This window comes from Nycticebus coucang, chromosome 17 (assembly GCF_027406575.1).
Source record: "Nycticebus coucang isolate mNycCou1 chromosome 17, mNycCou1.pri, whole genome shotgun sequence".
In the NCBI taxonomy this organism is placed as follows: Eukaryota; Metazoa; Chordata; class Mammalia; order Primates; family Lorisidae; genus Nycticebus; species Nycticebus coucang.
The window spans coordinates 31,136,761-31,163,862 of NC_069796.1; the positions used below are offsets into that span (position 1 = coordinate 31,136,761).

Below are 27,102 nucleotides of genomic sequence, written 5' to 3' on the forward strand. Positions count from 1 at the left end.
TTTAGGAGTTTGATGTTGCCGTGAGCTAGACTGACGCCATGGTGCTCTAACCTGGACAACAGAGTAAGTCTCTGTTTAAAAAAAAAAAAAAATGTAGAAGAGGCCAGGAGTTTCAAGACCAGCCTGGGTAACATAGTGAGACTGTCTCTATAGGGGGTGGGGTGGGGAGATATCTATCTATCTAAAAAAAAAAAAATATATATATATATCTATATATATATATATATATAAATCTCCCCAAGATTTTTATTAACCAAAAAGGGAAAAGACAATAATTTACAATGGAAAAATATGACAGAAACTGCCTTAAACAAGTGATCAAGGTCAACATCACCAACAATAAATCAATGTTATGCGTCTGGGATATGATGGACTGAGGACAATAAATTTCTGTGATAATCTTCCAAAAGTCATAACACCAGGGTTGGGCATGGTGGCTTCACCTGTAATCCTAGCTCTCTGGGAGGCAGGTTCAAGACCAGCCTGACCAAGAGCGAGACCCTGTCTCTAAAAATAACCTGGCACTGTGGTGGGCGCCTGTAGTACCAGCTACTCCGGAGGCTGAGATGAGAGAATTGCTTGAGCCCGAGAGTTTGAGGTTTCTGTGAGCTGTGATGCCACAGGACTCTACTAAGAGCAAGTAAAACTCTGTCTCCAGAAAAAAAAAAAAAAAAAAGGCATGACATCAGTTCAACTACAAAACACCAGATAAACACAAATTGAGGGACATTAAACAAAATAACTGGTCACTACTTTCAAAAGTGACAAGGGCATGAAAAACAAGGTAAGACTGAAACCTATTAAGACTGTAGGAGATGTAAGATAAGTAAGTGCATTTCCTGGATAATATTCTAGAACACAAAAGGACAGTGGAGGGGCCACGCTTGTGGCTCAAGGAGTAGGGCGCCAGCCCCATATGCCGAGGGTGGTGGGTTCACACCCAGCCCCAGCCAAAAAACAAAAAAACAAAAGGACAGTGGAAAAACTGGTAAAGTATGAATACAGTTTTTAGTTTAATAGTATTTCACTAAGTGTCAATTTCTTGGTTCTGATCATTGTACTAAGATTTATGTAAGATTTTTTTGTGTTTTTGGCAGGCCTGGGCTGGGTTTGAATCCGCCAGCTCCAGTGTATGTGGCTGGTGCCCTACCTGCTGAGCTACAGGTGCCGAGCCTTTTGTTTGCTTTTTTTGTCTTTTTGAGACAGAGTCTTACTATAACACCCTCGGTAGAGCAATGTGGTGTCACAGCTCACTTCAACCTCAAATTCTTGGGCTTAAGCAATTCTCTTGCCTCAACCTCCCAAGTAGCTGGGACCACAGGCCCCCAACCTCAATGCTTGGCTATTTTTTTGTTGCAGCTGTCATTGTTGTTTAGTTGGCCTGGGCCAGGCTTGAACCTGACAGTGCATGTGACTGGTGCCCTAACCACTGTACTATGGGCGCTGAGCCTGTTTTTTGTTTGTTTTGAGACAGTCTCATTCTGTCAACCTGGGTAGAGTGATATAGTGTCATAGCTCACAGCAACGTCAAACTCCTGGACTGGAGTGATCCTCTTGTCTTTGCCTCCTGAGTAGCTGGGACTACAGGTGCCAGCTAGTTTTTCTATTTTTAGTAGAGACAAGGTCTGGCCGTTGCTTAGGCTGGTCTCCAACTCCAAGCTTAAGCAACCCACCTGCTTCAGCCTCCCAGAGTGCTAAGATTACAGGCATGTGCCACTGTGCCTGGCCCAAGGTTATATAAGATGTTAACATTAGGGGATGCTAGATGAGGTATATAAGGAAATTGTGCTACTTCTGCAACTTTTCTGTAAACCTACAATAAGTTCAAAAGAAAAAAAAGAGGTGACAGGCACCTGTAGTCCCAGCTACTCGGGAAGCTGAGGCAAGAGAATCACGGAAGCCCAAGAGTTTGAGGTTGCTATGAGCTGTGACACCATGACACTCTGCTGAGGGTGACATAGTGAGACTCTGTCTCAAAAAATAAAATAAAATAAAATAAAATAATAAATAAAATAAAATAATAAAAAAGAATGAATACTACCATGAATATGAAGCATACACTCTCTAGGCTGGGCACCTTGGCTGAGGCCTATGATACTAGCACTCTGGGAGACTGAGGTGGGTGGATTGCTTGAGCTTATGAGTTCGAGACCAGCCTAAGCAAAAGTGAGACTCCTGTCTCTACTAAAAATAGAAAAACTGAGGCAAGAGGATTGCTTGAGCCCAAGAATTGGAGGTTGCTGTGAGCTATGATGCCACAGCTCTCTACCCAGGGTGACAGCTTGAGACTGTCTAAAAAAAAAAAAAGGAAAAGAAAAGCATATGCTCTACTTTTTCCCACCTCCAGTGCTAATTTATAGCTAATGCTATATTTTGATTCTAGGACAAAACAATGGTATTATAGTTATACTAGCAAAATGTTTGTGGAATGGAAACCTATGATTTAATGAATCTTTTGGATATAGTTGTGGTTGGGAAATAATAGATTCACTATATTTGCCAGAGACTCAACTTTCAGAATCCTGCTGTTAGGCAGGATGGAGAGAAACTCTTCGGAAGTTAGTCTCTGCCATTAATTTTTTTTGCAGTTTTTGGCCAGGGCTAGGTTTGAAGCCCGCCACCTCCGGCATATGGGGCCAGCGCCCTACTCCTTTGAGCTACAGGCGCCACCCACCATTGATTCTTTTTCTTTGAGGGAGAGTCTCACTCCATTGCCCAGTTTGGAGTGCTGTGGCATCAGCCCAGCTTGTAACAAACTCAAACTCCTGGGTTCAAAGTGATCCTCCTTCCTCAATCTCCCCAGTAGTAGTAGTAGTTGGGACTACAGGCACCGCCACAGCTAATTTTTCTATTTTTAGTATAGATGGGGGTGTCTCACTCTTGCTCAGGCTGGTCTTGAACTCCTGAGCTCAAGGGATCCTTCTGCCTCGGGCTCCCAGAGCTCCAGGATTACAGGTATGAGCCACTATACCCAGCCTGATTCTGTTTTTTTTTTTTTATTTTGCAGTTTTTGGCTGGGGCTGGGTTTGAACCCACCACCTCCAGCATATGGGGCTGGCACCCTACCCCTTTGAGCCACAGGTGCCGCCTGCCTGATTCTGTTTTGAGGGAAATATGTGACTAGAAAAGAATTGAGGGTGGCGCCTGTGGCTCAGTCGGTAAGGCGCCAGCCCCATATACCGAGGGTGGCGGGTTTCAGCCTGGCCCCGGCCAAACTGCAACCAAAAAAATAGCTGGGCATTGTGGCGGGCGCCTGTGATCCCAGCTACTCGGGAGGCTGAGGCAAGAGAATCGCCTAAGCCCAGGAGTTGGAGGTTGCTGTGAGCTGTGTGAGGCCACGGCACTCTACTGAGGGCAATAAAGTGAGACTGTCTCTAAAAAAAAAAAAAAGAAAGAAAGAATTGAACTCCTACCCTGCTCTGTACTGCACCACACCCACTTTTAACAATTGTTAACAGTAAAAATTTTAAATTACAATTTGTTCAAATGGCTTTTCCCTCAAATAAATAAGAATTGGGGCTTGGCGCCAGCTACATACACCTGAGCTGGCAGGTTTGAATCCAGCCTGGGCCCGCCAAACAAAGATGGCTGCAACCAAAAAAAAAGCCAGGTGTTGTGGCAGGTATAGGCCCAGCTACTTGGGAGGCAGAGGCAGGAGAATCGCTTGAGCCCGGGAGTTGGAGGTTGCTATGAGCTGTGATGCCACAAAACTCTACCCAGGGTGACAGCTTGAGGCTCTGTCTTTAAAAAAAAGAATTGGTATTAAATAAAATAGCAAAAAGATAACAGAAGTTTTTGTGTAGTGAACACAAATTGTGAGTTTTATTTAATTGCAACTTATGTAACACTTTTTTTCTCTTCCAAGTTCTTTAGTTGCTTAAATTACCCTTACAGAGATGACAAACATTGTAAAATGTGTTTAATTAGTAATTTATTAAATCTACCTGTCAAGTGATCCATTTTGTATGGAGCCTTGAAATGATGTTTTCAGTTTATTTCTAATCATTGAAAGCAGATGGTTCTATAAAACCTGCAAGTAATTACAGGCTCCTTAAACTCACAATATACATATATCTTAACACTTAAATAGAAGCTTATTTTCTTCAAAAAAATAATTTTCTACAGCTTTCTCATAAAAATATAAAAAGACAACATTTATAGTTTTAAAAACTTATATTTAACCCAAATCAAAAATTTTCTACAAATGATACTTCTTTCCAAAAAGTTTAAGACATTATCGGATAATGTGATGTTAAACCAAACAATCTCACCACAATAAGAGTATGTAACTTTTAAGAAATATTGTGCAGGCTTAGTACCTGTAGCTCAAGCGGCTAAGGCCACATACACCAGAGCTGGCGGGTTCCAATCTAGCTTGGGCCTGCCAAACAAGAATGACAACTACAACCAAAAAATAGCCAGGTGTTGTGGCGGGCGCCTGTAGTCCCAACTACTTGAGAGGCAGAGGCAAGAGAATCGCTTAAGCCCAGGAGTTGGAGGTTGCTGTGAGCTGTGATGCCACAGCACTCTACCCAGGTTGACAGCTTGAGGCTCTGTCTCAAAAAAAAAAAAAAAAAAAATGTACAGTATTTTAACTTTTCATTCTACATATCAACTGTGCATGCTACGTAAACACATCAGATTAATCCATTCATATTTATATAGATTATCAAATATGACCAGTTACTATATAAACTATGGTATCATGATATCATAATTGCAAAAATGGCAAAAGGCAATCTCTATGAAAGCTTAAAACAAGCTTTTTTGGGCGGCTCCTGTGGCTCAGTGAGTAGGGCGCCGGCCCCATATACTGAGGGTGGCAGGTTCAAACCCAGCCCCAGCCAAACTGCAACAAAAAAAATAGCCAGGCTTTGTGGCGGGTGCCTGTACTCCCAGCTGCTTGGGAGGCTGAGGCAAGAGAATCGCGTAAGCCCAAGAGCTGGAGGTTGCTGTGAGCCGTGTGACGCCACTACCAAGGGCAGTAAAGTGAGACTCTGTCTCTACAAAAAAAAAACAAAAAACAAAAAACAAGCTTTTAATAAAAGGTGACCAGGCTCGGTGCCTGTGGCTCAAGGTGCTAAGGCGCCAGCCACATACACCTGAGCTGGCGGGTTTGAATCCAGCCCAGGTCCGCCAAACAACAATGATGGCTGCAACCAAAAAATAGCCAGGCATTGTGGTGGGTGCCTGTAGTCCCAGCTACTTGGGAGGTGGAGGCAGGAGAATCACTTGAGCCCAGGAGTTGGAGGTTGCTGTGAGCTGTGATGCCATAGCACTCTACCTAGGGTCAACAGCTTGAGGCTCTGTCTCAAAATAAATAAATAAATAAAAGATGACTGAACATTGCCCTCAATTTCTGTAAAAATTACCTCTCTTCCTCCTCTCCGCTGCCTTGAATGGGTACCTTTTATAGCATATTTATATAGCATTTTTACTTAGAGTTAGCCTTTTACCTGGCTGCTTTATTTTCTGATATACTGAATTTATCAGAAGGCACTGAGATTAGACTCCTAAGTAGTTTCATATTTTTTGTCCTTTTTCAGATTCCTCTAGAATGATTTTCCTGAGAAAAGGATAACTCTTAAGACCATAAGGAACCAGAAGAAAATGAATGATACAACACAGCAATTTGAAACTTGTAGCATTCAAAATGTAATAGGTTCCTTGAACTTATCATTTAGGACAAAAAATCAGAATAATTTTCTGAACATAAACATACAATTAGAGCACATTAACTAACAGTAAGAATACTCTCAAGCTTATAGTAAACATATTTAATCTTACATAATCACACACAGCCAAAAGCATTAGAAATTCACTGCCATACATTCTGATGCACTATCCTGAAAACATATCTGATACATACTATTAGCCTATAACAAAGTATGGCATTTATTTCACAGGGAGAAAAGTTTCATCACAAAAACAGATTTACAGATTTCACTTTGATTAAATTCTAGAGATACATTTTAAAGATAAACAAAGAACAAAATTCACCCTTAAAATAAAAGTATATATATTCATTATTATTAATACTTTTTATGCTCTTACAATGAAAAACATTTAGAAACTCTTGAATTCTAGAAATTTTGACCAGTTAACCTATTTGGCCTTAACATATTCTAAATTCCCTTTTGAGAATCACATTAATGTTTTCAGTCCGTCAGTCCAATATGGATGGAGCAATTCTATTTCTTTTTCTTCTTCTTTGGTGGTTCATCATCAGAGCTGCTATCTGTGCTGGTGCTGCTGCTACTAGAAGAGCTGGAATCTGAGTCTGAATCAGAGGAGGAGGAATAGCTTGTGGAGGAGGCTGAAGATGATGAACTAGAGGAGCTTTCTTCTGTGTCACTGTCTTCTGAGGAGGATGAGGTAGACGTTTCTTCACTGTCCGATGAAGAATCACTGGCTGAACTGCCACTGCTACTGCTACTGGAACTGGTTATGCTTTTAGACCTATTAGACAATAAGCAGTTATATACATGAGAAGCTGACATTTAATAGAATACTCAAAGGCAACTTCATATGATACAGTACTATATATATATATACACCTATGTACATACTGAAACTGTGCCAGCATGCTATCCCTAGGTTTGAGGCACCCTCCCTTTACAAGTTATTCTTTTCTTTTTTTTTAGAGACAGAGTCTCACTTTATCGCCCTTGGTAGAGTGCCGTGGTGTCACAACTCACAGAAACCTCCAGCTCTGGGGCTTAGCTGATTCTTTTGCCTCAGCCCCATGAGTAGCTGGGACTACAGGTGCCTGCCACAACGCCCGGCTATTTTTTTGCAGTTTGACTGGGGCCGGGTTCGAACCTGCCACCCTCAGTATATGGGGCCAGTGCCCTACTCACTAAGCCACAGGCGCTGCCCAAGTTATTCTTGTTATTTCAGCAATTTAACTATCTTGGATGGACTTCAAGATTTCTACTATATTATACTTCAGAGTAAATAATGTTAGAATAAGTTGCAGTGCAATAATTGGGTCTATCTAAACCTCCACAGACTGGTAAATGTTTCATAATCTTTATTTAACTACTTCAGACCAGATATGGCTGCCCAACAATTTCTTACCAGTTTAATAACATTTTCTATTTTAAGCCAAGATAAGACAATTGTTAACTATTTAAAAGTTTAAGGACTCTAGAAAGTTGAAGAAAAAGAAGAAACGGAGACAATAAATTCCAAACAGGTAAGAAGAGGAACTTATTAGTAAATAGGATGATATTTAATTTTGAATTACAAACAAGAAACTTCAGAGCTAAATCTTATTGCTTTTATTTTAAAATCACCCTTCTGATCCCTCCAACTACCATTACATATTATCTATATAATACTCCTAAAGCCATACATACCTTTTTTTTTTGGTCTTTCTTTCTACATTAGTTTCTCCAATGCTGATAAACACGAGGGGGAAAAAAAGCTCCTGTTAATAGAGTGATTATACACAGCTCAAACCCTTCTGCTGCCCCCAAACTGTTTTACAATGGAGAAACACTTTGCCTTTTTTATAATGTCGTCAGAGTACAGTATTTCTTCTTATAACTAGTGGAAAGTCTCCTATTGTAGGCTGTATAGGGAGAATGATATATGAAGTCAACTTAATTAGCACTTAAACAAGACATGTTTTATCACCCGGACCTTAAAAGCCAGGTAAATTAGTACAGAAGATTAAAGAAACAAATTTGACCTTTTTTAAGTTTGGAAATTAGGTTGACATAGCTATGTTAACTGCCTACTGAACAAAAAAACAAAGCAAATGATTGCATACTAGCTGTTACTATTTTTTTTTTTTTGAGACAGAGCCTTAAGCTGTCACCCTGGGTAGGGTGCCGTGACATCAACACTCACAGCAACATGCAACTCCTGGGCTTAAGCGATTCTCTTGCCTCAGCCTCCCAAGTAGCTGGGACTACAGGCGCCTGCCACAACACCCAGCTATTTTTTAGTTGCAGCCGTCATTGTTGTTTGGCAGGCCCGGGCTGGATTTGAACCCACCAACCAGCTCAGGTGTATGTGGCTGGCACCTTAGCCGCTTGAGCCACAGGCACCAAGCCACTAGCTGTTATTTTTAATTTGAGTTCCTAGAATATTATTGTCACTCCATATTGTTTAAAAAAGCAATCTTTTAATTTAAAATAACTTTCTTTTTGAGACGGAGTCTTACTTTGTCACCCTCAGTAGAGTACCATGGTGTCATAGCTCACAGCAACCTCAAACTCTTGGGCTCAGGTTATTCTCTTGCCTCAGCGTCATATAAGTAGCTGGGATTATAGGTGCCCACCACAACACCTGGCTATTTGTAGAGGCGGGGGTCTTGCTCTTGCTCAGATTGGTCTAGAACCTGTGAGCTTAAGCAATCTACCTGCCTTGGCCTCCCAGAGTACTAGAATTACAGGCGTGAGTAAAATAACAATTTTTCCACATGTTCCTAAGAATAAATAAATAAATAGACCAGCAACTTCAAACCTCAAAACTGTTCCTGCATATTATTTATAAAGAACAAAGTCTGTTGAATTTGACGGAAATGCACGAATGGCTTTGCTGCTGATTTCTGCTGAAAAACATGTAAATTAAGTCAGGTTTTCAAATTACAGGATATAGGATTACTTCTATCACTATAATGCTGTCCTGTAAATTTAACACTTCTATGTTCTGGACTTCTCTATATTTCCTATCTAATGTCTCTATCTTTATTCCTGAGTCTTCAAACAAAAAATGTTTTTATGTCACATTTCTTATACAATGGAATTACTTTTTTTTGTGTGTGTGTTTTTTTTTTTTTTTTTGGCCAGGGCTGGGTTTGAACCCACCACCTCTGGTATATGGGACCGGCGCCCTACCCCTTTGAGCCACAGGCGCCGCCCCACAATGGAATTACTTACTGATCTGTCCTTTGGGGAATAAAATAAATGAGGGAAGTACATCTATTAAATCACACTGTAAGAATTCATGATCACTGAAATTCATACACTTCTGCTTATTTTTAATTGAATCAAAAATCAGTAGTCTTGACATAATAGAGCCAGATCTAATATTCATGTCGACCTATGTATTTTTAAGAAGAAGATACTTGTGTGATACAACTACAAAAACAAAAGTAGGTTTGGCAACGTGGCTCACACCTGTAATCCTAGCATTCTGGGAGGCCAAGGTAGGTGGACCGCCTAAGCTCACAGGTTCGAGACCAGCCTGAGCCAGAGGGAGAACTCGTCTCTAAAAATAGCTGGGCGTTGTGGCAAGTGCCTGTAGTCCCTACTTGGAAGGATAAAACAAGAGAATCATTTGGGCCCAAGAGTTTGAGCCACAGTGCCCAGCCCTGTGCAAAATTGGCCACCCCTTTTCAAAATTTTACAGAATATTCTCTACTGTTGGCTACCTCTTTGTAAAATTTTGTAGTAAGTATTTTGTACATAAAGGTACGTTTAGCTACAATTTACCATTTTCCCTATGTATGGCGACTTTCAGAGTGACTTTTGGGACACCGCGTAGTGGAGATGTGAGGATTAAATAATCCTTAAGTAAGGCTTAAATACTTAAAAAGAGCTTATTGTAGTGCCTGGCTCGTAGTTGGCATTCTTTAAACATTAGGCAATATTACAAGGAAGATCTGGAGAACCACCATGAAACATTCAGTTCTTTAATAAATTCTATAAACATATTGTTAAAAATATCATTTGGGACCACATGTAAACCTACCTTTGCTGTAACAGCAACCTGTTTTCTTTCTCTTTCAAAGCTTTCTTTAGTTCTGCTGTTCTTGAAGGCCTATGTAGATATTTTCTTTTTCCTGTGCATTCATAAGTCCAATGTCCAAATTCCAAGCATTTTTGACATCTTACATGTTGCTTATTTGCTTCACTAAAGAGTAAAAAATAGAATACAAGCCTTAAAATTCTGCTTTATATTTTTTGTCCTGAAAAGCATAAACAATATAAAGTGTAAAATAATGTTATGGTCCAATTCATAAAAATAAATATCATTTTATACTTCACAATACTTATGTTAAGATTTAATAAAATGGGGCAGCGCCTGTGGCTCAGTCGGTAAGGTGCCGGCCCCATATACCGAGGGTTGTGGGTTCAAACCCGGCCCCGGCTGAACTGCAACCAAAAAAAAAAAATAACCGGGCGTTGTGGTGGGCACCGTAGTCCCAGCTACTCGGGAGGCTGAGGCAAGAGAATCGCTTAAGCCCAGGAGTTGGAGGTTGCTGTGAGCTGTGTGATGCCACGGCACTCTACCAAGGGCCATAAAGTGAGACTCTGTCTCTACAAAAAAAAAAAAAAAAAAGATTTAATAAAATGAAGTATTATAAGTGGTTAAAATCATGGATCTTGGAGTTAAGATAGAATTGCATTCAAATCTTGGCTCCTCAATTCCATGCCAGTAATGACAGACTGACTCAGATAAATCTCTAGCTCAGAAATAGAAGAGACAGGCCGGGCATGGTGGCTCACGACTATAATCCTAGTACTCTGGGAGGCTGAGGCAGGTGGATTGCTTAAGCTCACGAGTTCAAGACCAGCCTGAGCAAAAATAACGAGACCCGCATCTACATAAAAAATAGAAAAAAAGTAAGCAAAGAGGATTGCTTAAACCTAAGAGTTGGAGGTTGCTGTGAGCTATGACGCCATGGCACTCTATCCAAAGCAACAGCTTGAGACTCTGTCTCAAAAACAAAAAAGACAGTCAAAATATTTTTAATTTTATTTTTATTTATTTATTTATTTATTTTTTATTGTTGGGGATTCATTGAGGGTACAATAAGCCAGGTTACACTGATTGCAATTGTTAGGTAAAGTCCCTCTTGCTATTTATTTATTTTTTAAGACAGAGTCTCATCACCTTGAGTGGAGTGCTGTAGTGTCATAGCTCACAACAACCTTCAACTCTTGGGCTTGAGCAATCCTCTTTCCTCAGCTTCCTGAATAGCTGGGACTATAGGAGCTCATCACAACACCTAGATAGTTTTTCTATTTCTAGTAGAGATGGGGTCTCGCTCTTGCTCAGGCTGGTCTTGAACTTCTGAGCTCAAGCAATCTACCTGCCTCGTCCTGCCAGACTGCTAGAATTACAGCCATAAGCCACGGAGCCTGGCCTTAATTTTTTTTTTTTTTTTGAGACAGAGGAAAAAAAAAAGCTTGAGTGCTATGGTGTCAGCCTAGCTCATAGCAACCCCAATAAGAGGCAAAATTGTAGATATCATATAAGTACTTACATAGCATAAGAGAAAATAAATTTTCATAAATTATTGATGAAAATTAAAATGTAATATTTTATTTTATTTATTTAGTTTATTATTATTTTTTTTGAGACAGAGCCTCAAGCTGTCGCCCTGGGTAGAGTGCTGTGGCATCACAGCTCACAGTAACCTCCAACTCCTGGGCTTAAGTGATTCTCTTGCCTCAGCCTCCCAAGTAGCTGGGACTACAGGCACCTGCCACAATGCCCGGCTATTTTTCGGTTGTAGTTGTCGTTGTTTGGCAGGCCCAGGCTGGATTTGAACCTGACAGCTCTGGCGTTATGTGGTGAGCGCCTTAGCCACCTGAGTTACAGGTGCTGAGCCTTATTTTATTTTTTTGATAGAGCCTCAAGCTGTCACCCTGGGTAGAGTGCCATGGTGTCACAGCTCACAGCAACTTCCAACTCTTGGGCTCAAGTGATCCTCTTGCTTCCGTTCTATTTTTAGTAGAGATGGGGTCTCGCTTTTTGCTCAGGTTGGTCTCAAACCCATGAGCTCAAGCTATCCACCCGCCTCAACCTCCCAGAGTGCTAGAATTACAGGCATGAGCCGCTGCGCCCGGTCTAAAATATAATATTTTACTACAATAGGTATATTAATGAGATAATGAAATTCTTTTCTTTCTTTCTTTTTTTTTTTTTTGAGACAGAGCCTCAAACTGTCACCCTGGGTAGAGTGCTGTGGTGTCACAGCTCACAGCAACCTCAAACTCTCGGGCTTAAGCGATTCTCTTGCCTCTGCCTCCCAAGCAGCTGGGACTACAGGAGTCCACCACAAGGCCCAGCTATTTTTTGGTTGCAGCCATCATTGTTGTTTGGTGGGCCAGGGCTGGATTAGAACCTGCCAGCACAGGTATATGTGGCTGGCGCCTTAGCCACTTGAGCCACAGGCACTGAGTCATGAAATTCTTTTCTGAAGGCTAATGTTTCTTTTCTTTCTTTCTTTCTTTTTTTGAGACAGAGTCTCACTATGTCACCCTTGGTCGAGAGCTATGGCATCACAGCTCACAGCAACCTCAAACTCTTGGGCTGTAAGCGATTCTCTTGCCTCAACCTCCCAAGTAGCTGGGACTAAAGGCGCTCACCACAACACTCTGCTATTTTCTGTTGTAGTTGTCATTGTTGTTATGTCAGAGGTAGCAGGTTCAAACCCAGCCTGGCCAAAAACTACTAAAAAAAAAAAAAAAAAAGATCACATTTGTAAATAAACATTCTTAGCTTACAAACCTCTGAAAAATAGTAGCAGGCAGGATTCAGTAACGTTGCTTTGTGGAACCTTATATTAGACATAAGATCAATATATAAAAATCAACTGAGTTTCTCTATAACAAAAACAATTAAAAATGAACATTTAGGCTGGGCACAGTAGCTCACGCTTGTAATCCTACCACTCTGAGAAGTCGAGGTGGGTGGATTGCTTGAGCTCAGGAGTTTGAGACCAGCCTAAATAAGAGCTCTACTAAAAAATATAGAAAAACCAGCCAGGTGTCATGGCAGGCGCCTGTCATCTCAGCCACTCAGACGGCTGAGGCAAGGTTCAAGCCCCAGAGTTTAAGGTTGCTGTGAGCTACGATGATGGCACAGCACTTTACCCAGGGTGACAGAGTAAGACTGTCTCCACACACAAAAAAGAACATTTAAAAAGGTGATATTTGGGTGGTGCCTGTGGCTCAGAGAGTAGGGTGCCGGCCCCATATACCGAGGGTGGCGAGTACAAACCCAGCCCCGGCCAAACTGCAACAACAAAAAAAATAAAAAAAGAAATAAACTTAATTAAAAAACAACAACAACTAACCTTAAAAAAAAAAAAGGTGATATTTATAATATCCTAAAATATACCAAATACCTAGAAAGATATCAAACACCTAAATAAGTAGCTGAATACAGGAATATACCATATTTATAGATGGGAAGACTCAATGTTGTAAAACTGTCATTTCTCTCCAAATTGATGTACAGATTCATAGTAATGCCAATTAAAAGCCCAACAGATTTCAGGCACCGCTGGTGGCTGAGTGAATAGGGCGCCAGCCCCATATACTGAGGGTGGCGGGTTCAAACCCGGCCTCAGCCAAACTGCAACCAAAAAATAGCCAGATGTTGTAGTGGGCACCTGTAGTCCCAGCTACTTGGGAGGCTGAGGCAAGAGAATCGCCTAAGCCCAAGAGCTGGGGGTTGCTGTGAGCTGTGATGCCATAGCACTCTACTGAGGGCGACAAAGTGAGTCTCTTGTCTCAAAAAAAAAGTCCGGCAGATTTCTTTTTAGTGTGGAGCTTAACAAGCTCATTTCAAAACGTGTAGGGAGCAGGGTGTGTTGGCTCACGGCTGTAATCCCAGCACTTGGGAGGTCAAGGTGGGTGAAATGCCTGAGCTCACAGGTTTGAGACCAGCCTAAGCCAGAGCAAGACCCTGTCTCTAAAAAATAACTGGGGCTCGGCACCTGTAGCACAGTGGTTACGGTGCCAGCCACATACACCAAGGCTGGTCGGTTTGAGCCCAGCCCGGGAAAACTAAGCAATAATGACAACTACAACAAAAAATAGCTGGTGTTGTGGTGGGCGCCTGTAGTCCCAGCTACTTGGGAGGCTGAGGCAAGAGAGTCGCTTGAGCCCAAGAGTTTGAGGTTGCTGTGAGCTGTGATGTCACGGCACTCTACTGAAGGCGACATAGTGAAACTCTGTCTCAAAAAAATAAATAAATAAATAAATAATAAAAAAATAGCTGGGCGCTGTGGTGGGCACCTGTAGTCCCAGCTACTTGGGAGGCTGAGGCAAGACAATCACTTTAGTCCAAGAGTTTGAGGTGGCTATGAACTGTGATGTTACAGGACTCTACCATGGGCAACAAAGTGAGACTGTCTCAAAAAAAAAAAAAAAAAAAAAAAAAGAAAAGAAAAGAAAAAACCTAAATAAATGGAGAAATACACGTATCGATAGGTCAGAAAACTCAATATTGTTTTTTTTTTTTTTTTTGTGGTTTTTGGCCGGGGCTGGGTTTGAACCTGCCACCTCCGGCATATGGGACTGGTGCCCTACTCCTTGAGCCACAGGCGCCACCCAAAACTCAATATTGTTAAGATGTTAATTCTCCACAAGTTGATTTGTAGATTCAATACAATCCCAGTTGATATTTCAGAGGGCTTTTTTGGTAGAAACTGATAAGCTGATTCTAAAGTTTATCTGGAAATAGAATCTAAAGTAGTCAAAATAATTCTGAAAAAATAATAAAAAAATTCTGAAAAAAAACAAAAAACAAAATTAGAGGGCTAACACTACTTAATTTTAAGACTCATTGGCTCAGCACCTATAGCTCAAGCAGCTAGGGCGCCAGCCACATACACCAGAGCTGGCAAGTTGGAATTCAGCCCAGGCCCACCAATCAACAACAACAACAAATAGCTGGGCGTTGTGGTGGGCGCCTATGGTCCCAGCTACTTGGGAAGCTGAGGCAAGAGAATTGCTTAAGCCTACGAGTTGGAGGTTGCTGTAAGCTATGACGCCACAGCACTCAACCCAGGGCAACAGCTTGAGACTCTGTCTCAAAAACAAAAAAAAAGAAAAATTTCAAGATTCATTAAAAAAGCTACAGTTATCACAATAGTATGGTATTAGCAGAAAGACAAAAAGTTCAATGAAACAGAAGAGAACATAGAAACAAACCCCTAAACACATACATATATTCTGTTTTTTGATAAGGGAACAATAGAAATTCAAAGAAAAAAATCTTTTCAACTACTGATACTGGAATAATTATACAGCCATATGCAAAAAGATAAACTTTGGAAAACAGTTTGGCTTTTTTTTACAAAGTTAAATATACACTTACCATATGGCAATCCTGCTCTTAGGTATTTACCAAAAGAAAGGAAAATTTATGTTCACATAAGAGCCTATACATGAATGCTTATAGCAGTTTTATTCATAACAACCCCAAACTGGAAATAATCCAAATGTATTTCAAATGGTGAATGGATAAACTGGTATACCTACACAAGAGAATACTATAAGCAAATTTTAAAAAATGCACCATTGATACATGAAACAACTTGAACGAACCTCAAAGGGATTATCTAAATGAAAGAAGTTGGCTTCAAATTTATTCTATTTATAGGACATTCTGGAAAAGTTAAAATTTCAGGGACAGAAAAATGGTGGTTTTCAGAGGCTAATGATGAGTAAGAGTTTACCCATAGAGGGGCACAGTAAATTTTCAGGGTGACAGAAGTGTCCCACTATCTTGATTTTAATAGTAGTCACATGACCAAATGAATCTGTCAGCTCACCTCCTGTAGCACAGTGGTTACAACGCCAGCCACATATACCGAAGTTGGCAGGTTCGAACCCAGCCTGAGGCAGCTAAAACAACAATGACAACTGCAACAAAAAATAGCCGGGCGTTGTAGTAGGTGCCTGTAGTCCCAGCTGCTTGGGAGGCTGAGGCAAGAGAATTGCTTAAGCCCAGGAGGGGCTGTGAGGAGTTGGAGGTTGCTGTGAGCTGTGATGTTACAGCACTCTACCAACAGTGACATAGTGAAACTCTTGTCTCGAAAAAAAAAAAAAAAGAATTTGTCAGAACTTTACATTAAAAAGGATGCATTTTGTAATATGTAAATTATACCTCAATAACACAACATTTAAAAAATGCTCATATAATTTGATCCAGAAATAATAATAGATACATGCAGGGCAGCACCCATAGCTCAGTGGGTAGGGCACCGGCCACATACACGGAGGCTGGCGGGTTCAACCCTGGCTGGGCTAGCTAAATCAACAATGACAACTGCACCAAAAAAAGAAAAAGCTGGGCATTGTGGCAGGCGCCTGTAAGGCAAGGCAAGACAATTGCTTAAGCCCATGAGTTTGAGGTTGCTGTGAGCTGTGATGACACAGCACTCTACCCAGGGCCACAGCTGGAGACTGTCTCAAAATAAATAAATAAATAAATAAATAAAAATAAAAAAATAAAATGTTATAAATTTGCCTGAAAAATCATACAAAAATTAAAATGTACAATAACTATCTTTGGGCTTGCCGCCTGTAGCTAAGTGGTTAGGGCACCAGCCACATGCACTGGGGCTGATGGGTTCAAACCCAGCCAGAGCCTGCTAAACAACAATAACAACAGTAACAAAAAAATAGCTGGGCTCCTGTAGTTTTAGCTACTTGGGAGGCTGAGGCAAGAGAATTGCTTAAGCCCAAGAGTTTGAGGTTGCTGTGAGCTAGGACAGCACACAACTCAACCACAGGGTGAATGAATAAGACTCTGTCTCAAAAAAAAAAAAGACTAAAACCCTAAAATTAGAAAGCATTGCTAAGAGAAATTTAGTAAGACTTAACTAAATGCCCAGGAGTAGTGGCTCATGCCTGTAATCCTAGCACTTTGGGAGGCTGAGGCGGATGGACTGCCTGAGCTCACAAATTCGAGACCAGCCTGAGCCAGAGCGAGACCCTGTCTCTGAAAATAGTCAGGCATTGTGGCCAGCACCTGTGGTCCCAGCTAAGTTTAAAAATTTTTTTTGACTTTTTGCTCTTGTAAGAAGTTGTTATTACAATAGCTTAAAACATAAACATTATACAGCTAGACAAAAAAATTTTTTGTATCCTTTTTCTATAACCTTTTTTAAGAGTAGTCAAGTGTCAGCCAGGCGCAATGGCTCCCGCCTATAATCCTAGCACTCTGGGAGGCCAAGGCGGGTGGATTGCCTAAACTCAGGAGTGCTGAGACCAGCCTGAGCAAAGTGAAATCCCATCTCTATTAAAAATGGAAAAACTAGCCAGCATTGTGGTGGATGCCTGTGGTCCCAGCTATTCGGGAGGCTGAGGCAAGAGGATTGCTCAAACCCAGGAGTTGGAGGTTGCTGTGAGTTATAATGTCAGAACACTCTACCCAAAGCGATAGAGTGAGACTGTCTCAAAAACAAACAAACAAACAAACAAAAAAAAAAAACAGAGAGAGAAGGGAAAAAGAATAGAACAAGAAATTTGATCTGTGACTATGAACAGTCAATAGGAATAACTCACTACCTTTGGACCAATCTTTTTTTTTCCTTTCTTTTTTTTTTATTATTAAATCATAGCTGTGTACATTAATGCGATCATGGAGCACTATACACTGGTTTTATAGACTGGACCAATCTTTTTTCTATTTTTAAAAAGTTTTTTTCGAGCTTTTTCTGCGCCCGCAACTGCTTTTGTCTTCGCGACCCAAGCGTCTCTGATGACACTCAGCCATGTCCTACCACTGCCACCATGCCTTGGGGGAGCCGCAGCACAGCCCCCCGCCAGCCAGCCACCCCACCACCACCCCTCCCCCGTGCACTCTGCCCACTCACCAGCCCGCTCAGACGGCCTCCACAGCCACAGGGGTAGCCGTAGGCTCGGCTGTGAGACACGTCGTGGGCAGTACCCTGACTGAAGCCTTCAGCGCTGGAAGCTTGGAGCCCGCCCCTGCCCAGGATGCTGTCCAGTAGGCCCCTGCACCCAGGCCCCTGCAGATGGGGCCTCGTGCCTATGAGATCAGGCAGTTCCTGGACTGCTCAATCACTCGGAGTGACCTGTCCCTGAGTGAGGGCTTCAGTGAGGCCCTGAAGCAGTGCAAGTAACAACCATGGTCTGAGCTCTCTGCCCTGCAGAAGGCTGTGCAGACTCAGGGGACAGCCCTGCGCCCTTCCCTCACCCCCTCACCAACAACAGGACCACAATGCCAGACTGTACCTGGGTAGCTGGGATTGGGAGTTAGGAGGGGGTTTCTCATCCCACAGACAGCCAGAGACACAAATGTGCAATTAAAATAATTTATTTTAGACCAAAAAAAAATTTTTTTCAACTTTTAAAATTTTTTTGTTAAAAAGAAAGATACACACACATCAGCCAAGGCCTACACACAGTCAGGATCAAGACATCACTAGGCAATAGAAATTTTTAGTCCCACTATAATCTTACCGGACTACAACAGTATTAATTAATACACAGTCCGTCATTTACTAAAAAGTCATTAGTGCATTACTGTATATACAAAGAGAGATTCAGTGATGGCCTGCATGGTTCAGTCCTTGATTGGTCTTGTTCAACATTTTTATAAATGACTTGGATGAGGTATTTATCAAACCTGCAGTTGATACGAAGATGATAGGGATAGCTAATACGATGGATGACCGAATCAGGATCCAAAAGGTCTCAACAGGCTGGAATTCTGTGCCGAATCTAACAAGATGAAATTTAACAAGTATAATGGTAAGTCTGACACTTACGTTCAGAAATGAATAAAAGACAGGGGAGGCCTGACTTGATGGTAATTTGAGTAAAAAACAGGGCTTTTAATTGGCTGAAATCACAGCTTGGGTCAAAAGCAGAGAAGTCAGGAAGGAAGCAATGTTTAATAGCATAGGTATGATTTTCCTTTCAGCTCAAAATAAACTTTTTTTTTTTGGTTTTTTTTTTTGGAGACAGAGTCTCACCTTTGTCACCCTCCGTAGAGTGCTGTTGCATCTTAGCTCACAGCAACCTCAAACTCTTGGGTTCAAGTGATTCTCTTGCCTCAGCCTCCCAGGTAACTGGGACTACAAGCGCTTGCTACAGTGCCTGGCTATTCTTTTTTAGAGATGGGGTCTTGTTCTTGCTTAGGTTGGTCTTGAACTTGTGAGCTCAGGCAATCCATCTGCCTCTGCCTCCCAAGTGCTGGGATTATAGGCTTGAGCCACCTCACCCAGTTTCTTCTTTTTTGAGACAGAGTTTCACTATGTCACCCTTGGTAGAGTGCCGTGGCATCACAGCTCACAGCAACCTTAAACTCTTGGGCTTAAGCGATTCTCCTGCCTCAGCCTCCCAAGTAGCTGGGACTACTGGTGCCTGCCACAATGCCTGAATATTTTTTTGTTGCGGTTGTCATTGTTGTTTAGCAGGCCTGGGCCAACCTCCTAACCATTGTGCTATAGGCACCAACCAATTTCTTTTTTTTTTTTTAAAGACAGAGTATTGGTCTGTTGCCTCTGCTAGAGGGCAGTGATGCAATCTAGCTCTAACCTCCAACTCCTGGGCTCCAGTGATCCTCTTGCCTCAGCCTCCTGAGCAGCTACAGGCAAATGCTACCACATTTGGTTAATTTTTCCTAGTTTTAGTTGAAATGGAGTCTCACACTTGCTCAGGCTGGTCTTGTACTCCTGACCTTAAGCAATCCTCCCAGAAAGCTATGCCAGGTTTCCAGGCATGAGCCACTGAGCTGCCTGGCCCCAAAATGAACTTTTTTTTTTTTTTTGTAGAGACAGAGTCTCACTGTACCGCCCTCGGGTAGAGTGCCCTGGCGTCACACGGCTCACAGCAACCTCTAACTCCTGGGCTTACGCGATTCTCTTGCCTCAGCCTCCCGAGCAGCTGGGACTACAGGCGCCCGCCACAACGCCCGGCCATTTTTTTGTTGCAGTTTGGCTGGGGCTGGGTTTGAACCCGCCACCCTCGGCATATGGGGCCGGCGCCCTGCTCACTGAGCCACAGGCGCCGCCCATGAACTTTTTTTTTGAGACAGAGTATCACTATGTCATCCTGGTAGAGTGCCGTGGCGTCACAGCTCACAGCAACCTCAAACTCTTGAGCTTAAGCGATTCTCTTGCCTCAGCTTCCCAAGTAGCTGGGACTACAGGTGCCCACTACAATGCCCCACTATTTTTTGGTTGTAGGGCGGACTGAGTTCGAACCCGCCAGCTCTGGTGTATGTGGCTGCAACCCTAGCTGCTGAGCTACAGGTGCCAAGCCCCAAAATGAACTTTTTGATCAATTTGAAAAAATGTAACAGGTGAATATATCATATTTATACCATTCATAGTATTACTGGAGGTATTCAACCCCAGTTAGATGATTACCTTGGATGCTGGGGAATCACTGGATTCCAGGATAGGATTTAGTAGAAAAAATGACCCTGGGCTCGGCACCTGTAGCTCAGCAGCCACATATACTGGAGATTGCGGGTTCGAATCCAGCCCCAGCCTGCCAAACAATGACAATTACAACCAATAAGTAGCTGGGCATTGAGGTTGCTGTAAGCAGTGATGCCACAGCACTCTACCCAGGGCAACAGCTTGAGACTTTGTCTCAAAAAAAAAAAAAAAATCACCCTGAATAGTACCAATCTAATTATATATGGGTAGATAAAATTATTTTTACAAGATACAAATAATTTCATTCTAATTGATTTAAAGGAGATGATTAATTAAGTTCTTCAAAGATCTACTGAATGGGGAGTTCATATTTAGGGTCTTCTTCTTTTCTCTTTTTATTTCTCCCATTTCTCTAGTAGTTCAAAGACTTTATTTATTTATTTATGGAGATGGGGTCTCTCGCTATTGCTAATGGCTAGAGTATAGCAGCAAGTGTCATCAGCACTCACTGCAACCTGTAACTCCCAGGCTCAAGTGACCCTCCTGTCTCTGCTTCCCAAGTAGCTGGGACTATAGGTATGCATCACCATGCTCAACTAATTTTTTTTGTTGTTGCTGTTGTCTTTCTGTGTTCCTCAGGCGGGTCTTAAACTCCTGGCAGAAAGGAAGGAAGGAAAGAAAGAAAGGGAAGGCAGGAGGGAAAGCAGGCAGGCAGCTAGGCAGGGTGGATTTCCCTGAGCTCACGGGTTTGAGACGGAGCAAGAGAGAGACCCTGTCACTAAAAACTAGCTGGGTGTTGTGTTGGGGGCCTATAGTCCCAGTCACTCAGGAGGCTGAGGCAAGAGAATCACTTGAGCCCAAGAGTTTGAGGTTGCTGTGAGCTATAATGCTACAGCACTCTACTGAGGGCAACAAAGTGAGACTCTGTGAAAAAAAAGAAAGAGAAAGAAAGCCAGCCAAAGCTCGCAGCAACCTCAAACTCGTGGGCTCAAGTGACCCTCTTGCCTCAGCCTCCCGAGTAGCGGGGATGACAGGTGCCCTCCACAAAACCTGGCTACTTGGTGGGTGCCTGTAGTCCCAGCTACTCAGGAGACTGAGGCAAGAAAATTGCCTAAGCCCAAGAGCTGGAGGATGCTGTGAGCTGTGTGATGCCACGGCACTCTACTGAGGGCGATAAACTCTGACTCTGTCTCTAAAAAAAAACAAACCTGGCTACTTTTGAGAGACAGGGTCTCACTCTTGCTCAGGCTGGTCTCAAACCCTGAGCTCAAGCAATCCACATGTCTCAGTCTCCCAGAGTGCTAGTCTACAGGTGGTAAGCCACTGCCACTGTGCCTGGCCAGTTTTTTGTTTTTAAAGAATGACAACAGTATTTTCTCACCTCTCAAAAAGTAATATATGATGCCAGGTATGGTGGCTCAGGCTTGTAATCCTATCACTCTGGGAGGCCAAGCCAGGTAGATTGCCCTGAGCTCACAGGTTCAAGACCAGCCTGAGCAAGAGCGAGACCTCATCTTTAAAAATAGGCAGGTGTTGAGCGGCTCCTGTGCTCAGTGGGTGAGGCGCTGGCCCCATATACTGAGGGTGGTGGGTTCAAGCCTGGCCCCGGCCAAACTGCAACAAAAATAGCTGGGTGTTGTGGCAGTCACCTGTAGTCCCAGCTACTCAGGAGGCTGAGGCAAGAGAATCGCCTAAGCCCAAGAGCTGGAGGTTGCTGTGAGCTGTAGTGCTACGGCACTCTACCAAGGGTGACAAAGAGGGCGGCACCTAAAAAAAAAAAAGCCAGGTGTTGTGGCAGGTATAGGCCCAGCTACTTGGGAGGCTGAGGCAAGAGAATCGCTTGAGCCCAAGAGTTGGAGGTTGCTGTGAGCTATGATACCACATAACTCTATGGAAGATGACAAAGTAAGACTCTGTCTCAAAATTTTTTTTTTAAAAAATATATGATCCTGGGCGGCGCCTGTGGCTCAAGGAGTAGGGCGCTGGTCCCATATGCCAGAGGTGGCGGGTTCAAACCTAGCCCCGGCCAAAAAAATATATATATATATATATGATCCTAATAAATAAAATTAAACATTTTTGATGAAGATAAAATGAAAAGTAAACATTCTTCTCTTGCTTTCCTTCCAAATACATCCTCAAAACTCTCCTAGAATCCCCAAGTTTCTAAAGGCTCTTGCTTCTTTGAATCTCTTGGGGACTTTAGTCTGTATACACAATATTTATTTATTTTTTTTTGTAGAGACAGAGTCTCACTTTATGGCCCTCGGTAGAGTGCCGAGGTGTCACACAGCTCACAGCAACCTCCAACTCCTGGGCTTAAGCGATTCTCTTGCCTCAGCCTCCTGAGTAGCTGGGACTACAGGCACCCGCCACAACGCCCAGCTATTTTTTCGGTTGCAGTTTGGCCGGGGCCGGGCTTGAACCCTCCACCCTCGGCATATGGGGCTGGCGCCCCACCGACTGAGCCACAGGCGCCGCCCTGTATACACAACATTTTTAATTATATGCCACATGTTTTCTTCCTAGTAAGACCAGAAACTCCTTAAGATTTGTCTTTTACTTCTGCATACTTTGAATGCCAAAATACAGACACACTAGAGACAAAACATTTAGCTTTCTGAAACTTCTAAAATAAGAAACAGCAATATTATTTAGATGCAAATCTTGTTTTCACTTCATATTTATTGTGGACATTGGTTAGTTTTGCCAGGCTAGCATCCGCTTATCTCCTCTGATCTACCTACCCAGCTCATCACTCGTTTATGGTCACCCATTCAATTGTATAAGGAGGACAATGAAATGACTAAAACAATCAGAGCTTCACGATCCTATTCCATGGTTCAGAGTGGGGCATATAATCCAATTTATTTATTTTATTATTATTATTTTTTTTTTTAGAGACAGAGTCTCACTGTACCGCCCTCGGGTAGAGTGCCGTGGCTTCACACAGCTCACAGCAACCTCTAACTCTTGGGCTTACGCGATTCTCCTGCCTCAGCCTCCCGAGCAGCTGGGACCACAGGCGCCCGCCACAACGCCCGGCAATTTTTTTGTTGCAGTTTGGGCAGGGCTGGGTTTGAACCCGCCACCCTCGGCATATGGGGCTGGCGCCCTACCCACTGAGCCACAGGCGCCGCCCTATTTATTTTATTATTATTATTATTAATTTTTTTGAGACAGAGCCTCAAGCTGTTGCCCTGGGTAGAGCACAGCTCACAGCAACCTCCAACTCCTGGGCTCAAGCAATTCTCCTGCCTCTGCCTCCCAAATAGCTGGGACCACAGGTGACCGCCAAAATGCCCGGCTATACAGCCATCATTGTTGTTTGGCGGGCCTGGGCTGGATTTGAACCCGCCAGCTCAGGTGTATGTGGCTGGTGCCTTAGCTGCTTGAGCCACAGGCGCCGAGCCATATAATCCAATTTAGATCAAAGAAGTGCAATCAAATTGAAGCTGAGATAATAAAAAAGACGCTAGATGGCTTGGTGCCTGTGGCTCAAGCGGCTAAGGCACCAGCCACATACACCTGAGCTGGCGGGTTCGAATCCAACTTGGGCCCGCCAAACAACAATGACGGCTGCAACCAAAAATAGCCAGGCACTGTGGCAGGCGCCTGTAGTCCCAGCTACTTGGGAGGCGGACGCAGGAGACTTGCTTGAGCCCAGGAGTTGGAGGTTGCTGTGAGCTATGATGCCATAGCACTCTACCCAGGGCAACAGCTTGAGGCTCTGTCTCAAAAAAAAAAAAAAAAAAGACCCTAGATATTGCAGCCATCTAGGGACCAAAGGAGAGAGCTTATCCAACTATGGAGCTAACAACCAAAAGACCAAGCCTGAGAGAGAGGGAAAGAAAGAGAGAGAGACAGAAAGAGAGAAATGGGACCCTGATGCCATCATTTAGCAGTTCTCTTAATTATTATCATCCATTCTTCTGTTTTTATTAATAGAGACAAGATCTCCTCTTGCTTAGGCTGGTCTCAAACTCCTGCCCACAAGCTATCATCCTGTCACTACCTCCCAAAGCACTAAGGATTATGGGCAAGCCACCAGCCTGGCCATCATCTCATCCTTTTTTTTTTTTTTTTGAGACAGAGTCTCACTGTGTCACTGTGTTGCCCAGGCTAGAGTGCCCTGGTGTCTGGCTAGCTCACTGCAACCTCCAACTCCTGGGCTCTAGTGATCTTCCTGCCTCAGCTTCCCCAGCATGTGCAACTATAGGAGCCTGCCACCATGCTTGGCTAATTTTTTTATTTTTTGTATAGAAAAAGTCTCACTCTTGTTCAGACTGGTCTGAACTCCTGAGTTCAAGCGATCCTCCCACCTCATCAGGCCTGATCTCCATCGCCCCATTCTTTATCTCAGAAGTATCTGACTTAAAAGCCTTCTTCCTCCACCAAGCTTACTATTATGATTCCCTAAGTCTTTGTACTACACTCAAGGAACTCTTCTTGTCAGGCCTGACAGGAGAGGAAGAAGGAAAGGAGCTTTTTGACTAAAAATAGAAACAAACAAATCTTTGTTAGCAGACTGTGAGCTATACATTATAGACATGCAAAAGGTGATAGTATGAAATGCTGAATGAAAAAGTGGCAGATGTTTTTTGGGTGTGCAGGTCGCTAAAAGAAAGGCTTTATAAAAAAGAGACACCTGCAATAACGCTTGCATTGTCTTTCCACTGAAAATCTCTTGTGCCATTCTACGCATTAGGCACAATGACCATTTTTCAGTTCTTAAAAACTAAGTTCTTCCCAGCCTCAAAGCATTTATGCCACTGTCTGGAGGCTCGCTCCCCAGATCCTCTTATGATTGGCTCCTTTCTCATCCTTTCAATCTCTGTTCAAATGCCACCTCTTCAGATGCCTTTCCATCTTTCCATCACAACAGCTTATTTCCTTCAAAGCCTTATAACTAGCTGTATTTACTTAACTTGTTTAGCTTATTAACTGTTTCCAGCATTAGAAGGTAAACTCCCTTAAAACAGAGATTTTATCTTGAACATCTTTTTCTTTATACCCAAATTACACTCAGAGCAGTCGGTACTAAATTAATATCTACTGAAGGAGAGAATGAGTGGCAAAAAGTGAGACATAGCTTGAGAGAAGAGCAGGCGGGCTGCTCCTACGAAAACCGCTTTAAAGGGAACAGAAAATGCCAGTTGAATGGAAGCTGGCTAGGGAACTGAGGGTTCATGTCGGAGGGAATGAAGGTGTCAGAGCACGGCTTCAGGCTAGCTCTGGCCAAGCGCGGGATAAGACGAACGGCATAAACCACTAAATGACCAGCTCCCGGGCGTTCCCTTAGGGAAAGCCGAAAGCTACCGATTTCTTCAGACCGGTCTCTGTCTCATCCCGCAGACCCTACGCGACCGTCTTTCGCAAAAACGCTAACCCACGGATCACCAAACTTCATCTATTGGGCCCCCACTCCTCCGGAGCTGAGCGCGCGTTTGAAAAACGGCCATCTTCCGCCAGTCCCCATGGGGGTCCGACACCAGCCTGCTGACGCGCGTCTCCCCGCCCCCAGCCTGTCCCGGGCCCCGGTCGGACCCTCACTTACGCTTGTCTCCGGGCTATGAGCCGATGCATGGGAGTCGCCATCTTAGCGCGGCCGAGGCCAGCTGCTTTGGGTTTTGGGAAACTCCTCGAAGGAGGCGGGGACTTCGAACCCGGTGAGCGGCAGACGTGGGCGGGGCCAGACGGGCCTCAGGGGCTTCTGGGACAGCGTCCGCTGCCGCCTCTTATTGGGAGTAGCGGGTGGAGAAGGGTGGCAGGTGTGGTCCCGGTCGCAGGCGTTGAGTTACTTGGCTGGAACAGGGTTTTGAAGGATGATAGCAGGGAATAACATTCTCGAATGAGAGATGTACACACAGGCATAGAAGAATGAAACTGTGCCATGTTCAGAAAACTTGACGTACTCTGAAGAATGAAATTGAAATGAGTTGACCAGATTGAGACATTATTTAAAAGAATGACTTTAGGGCGGCGCCTGTGGCTCAGTCGGTAAGGCGCCGGCCCCATATACCGAGGGTGGCGGGTTCAAACCCGGCCGCGGCCAAACTGCAACCAAAAAATAGCCGGGCGTTGTGCCGGGCGCCTGTAGTCCCAGCTACTTGGGAGGCTGAGGCAAGAGAATCGCTTAAGCCCAGTAGCTGGAGGTTGCTGTGAGCTGTGTGATGCTATGGCACTCTACCGAGGGCCATAAAGTGAGACTCTGTCTCTACAAAAAAAAAAAAAAAAAAGAATGACTTTAGCAAGGCCTGGGGAGGTGGCTCATGCCTATAATCCTAGCACGCTGGGAGGCCGAGGTGGGTGGATTGCCTGAGCTCAGTGGGTTTGAGACCAGACTGAGCCAGAGCTAGAAAAAGACCTCGTCTCTAAAAATAGCCCAGCGTTGTTGTGGGCGCCTGTCGTTTCAGCTACTTAGGAGGCTGAGGCAAGAGAATCGCTTGAGTCCAAGAGTTTGAGGTCGTGACCTGTGACAACAGAGCACTCTACCAAGGCGACAAAGTGAGACTGTGTCTCAAAAAAGAAAAAAAATTCTCCAGCTTACTTTTTTTATTCCTCAATGTATTTATGAAAATATTTCCCCATAGGGCAGCGCCTGTGGCTCAGCGGGTAAGGCGCCAGCCTCATACCTAGCGTGGCGGGTTCAGACCTGGCCCCGGCCAACCTGCAACAAAAAATAACCGGGCATTGTGGTGGGCGTCTGTAGTCCCAGCTACTTGGCTGAGGCAAGAGAATCGCCTAACCCAAGAGCTGGAGGTTGCTTTGAGCTGTGACGCCATGGCACTCTACCAAGAGCGACAAAGTGAGACTCTGTCTCTAAAGAAAAAAAGAAAATATTCCCCCATATCAGCAAACAGTACCCTGTTCTTGAATGATTAAATCATTTGCTACAACAGTCGAAGGAACAGATGTTAAGTACTCACCCAAGTGTTTCTCTAAGACAACTTCCTAAAAATAAAACTACTGGGTCAAAGGATACA

The 27,102-nt window shown here is 43.4% G+C and overlaps 1 protein-coding gene across 1 annotated transcript; it reads right to left on the bottom strand.

The window, feature by feature from the left end:
• Positions 1–5,722: 5,722 nt before the first annotated feature.
• ZCCHC10 (zinc finger CCHC-type containing 10) lies at positions 5,723–25,797 on the bottom strand. Its single transcript, XM_053567195.1, has 4 exons — positions 25,674–25,797; positions 9,706–9,867; positions 7,362–7,403; positions 5,723–6,459 (listed from the first exon to the last, which is right to left on the bottom strand). Exons 1-4 carry the CDS (start codon positions 25,712–25,714, stop codon positions 6,192–6,194), a joined length of 513 nt encoding a protein of 170 aa, XP_053423170.1. The 5' UTR covers positions 25,715–25,797; the 3' UTR covers positions 5,723–6,191.
• Between the last annotated feature and the right edge of the window lie 1,305 nt (positions 25,798–27,102).

Coding starts and splice junctions, on each gene's coding strand:
- ZCCHC10 (XM_053567195.1), bottom strand. CDS start 25,714: ATGGCGACTCCCATGCATCGGCTCATAGCCCGGAGACAAGC. Junction 9,868..25,673: donor CTCATAGCCCGGAGACAAGC/GTAAGTGAGGGT, acceptor TTTACTCTTTAG/TGAAGCAAATAAGCAACATG. Junction 6,460..7,361: donor AGAAAGACCAAAAAAAAAAG/GTATGTATGGCT, acceptor ATTGTCTAATAG/GTCTAAAAGCATAACCAGTT.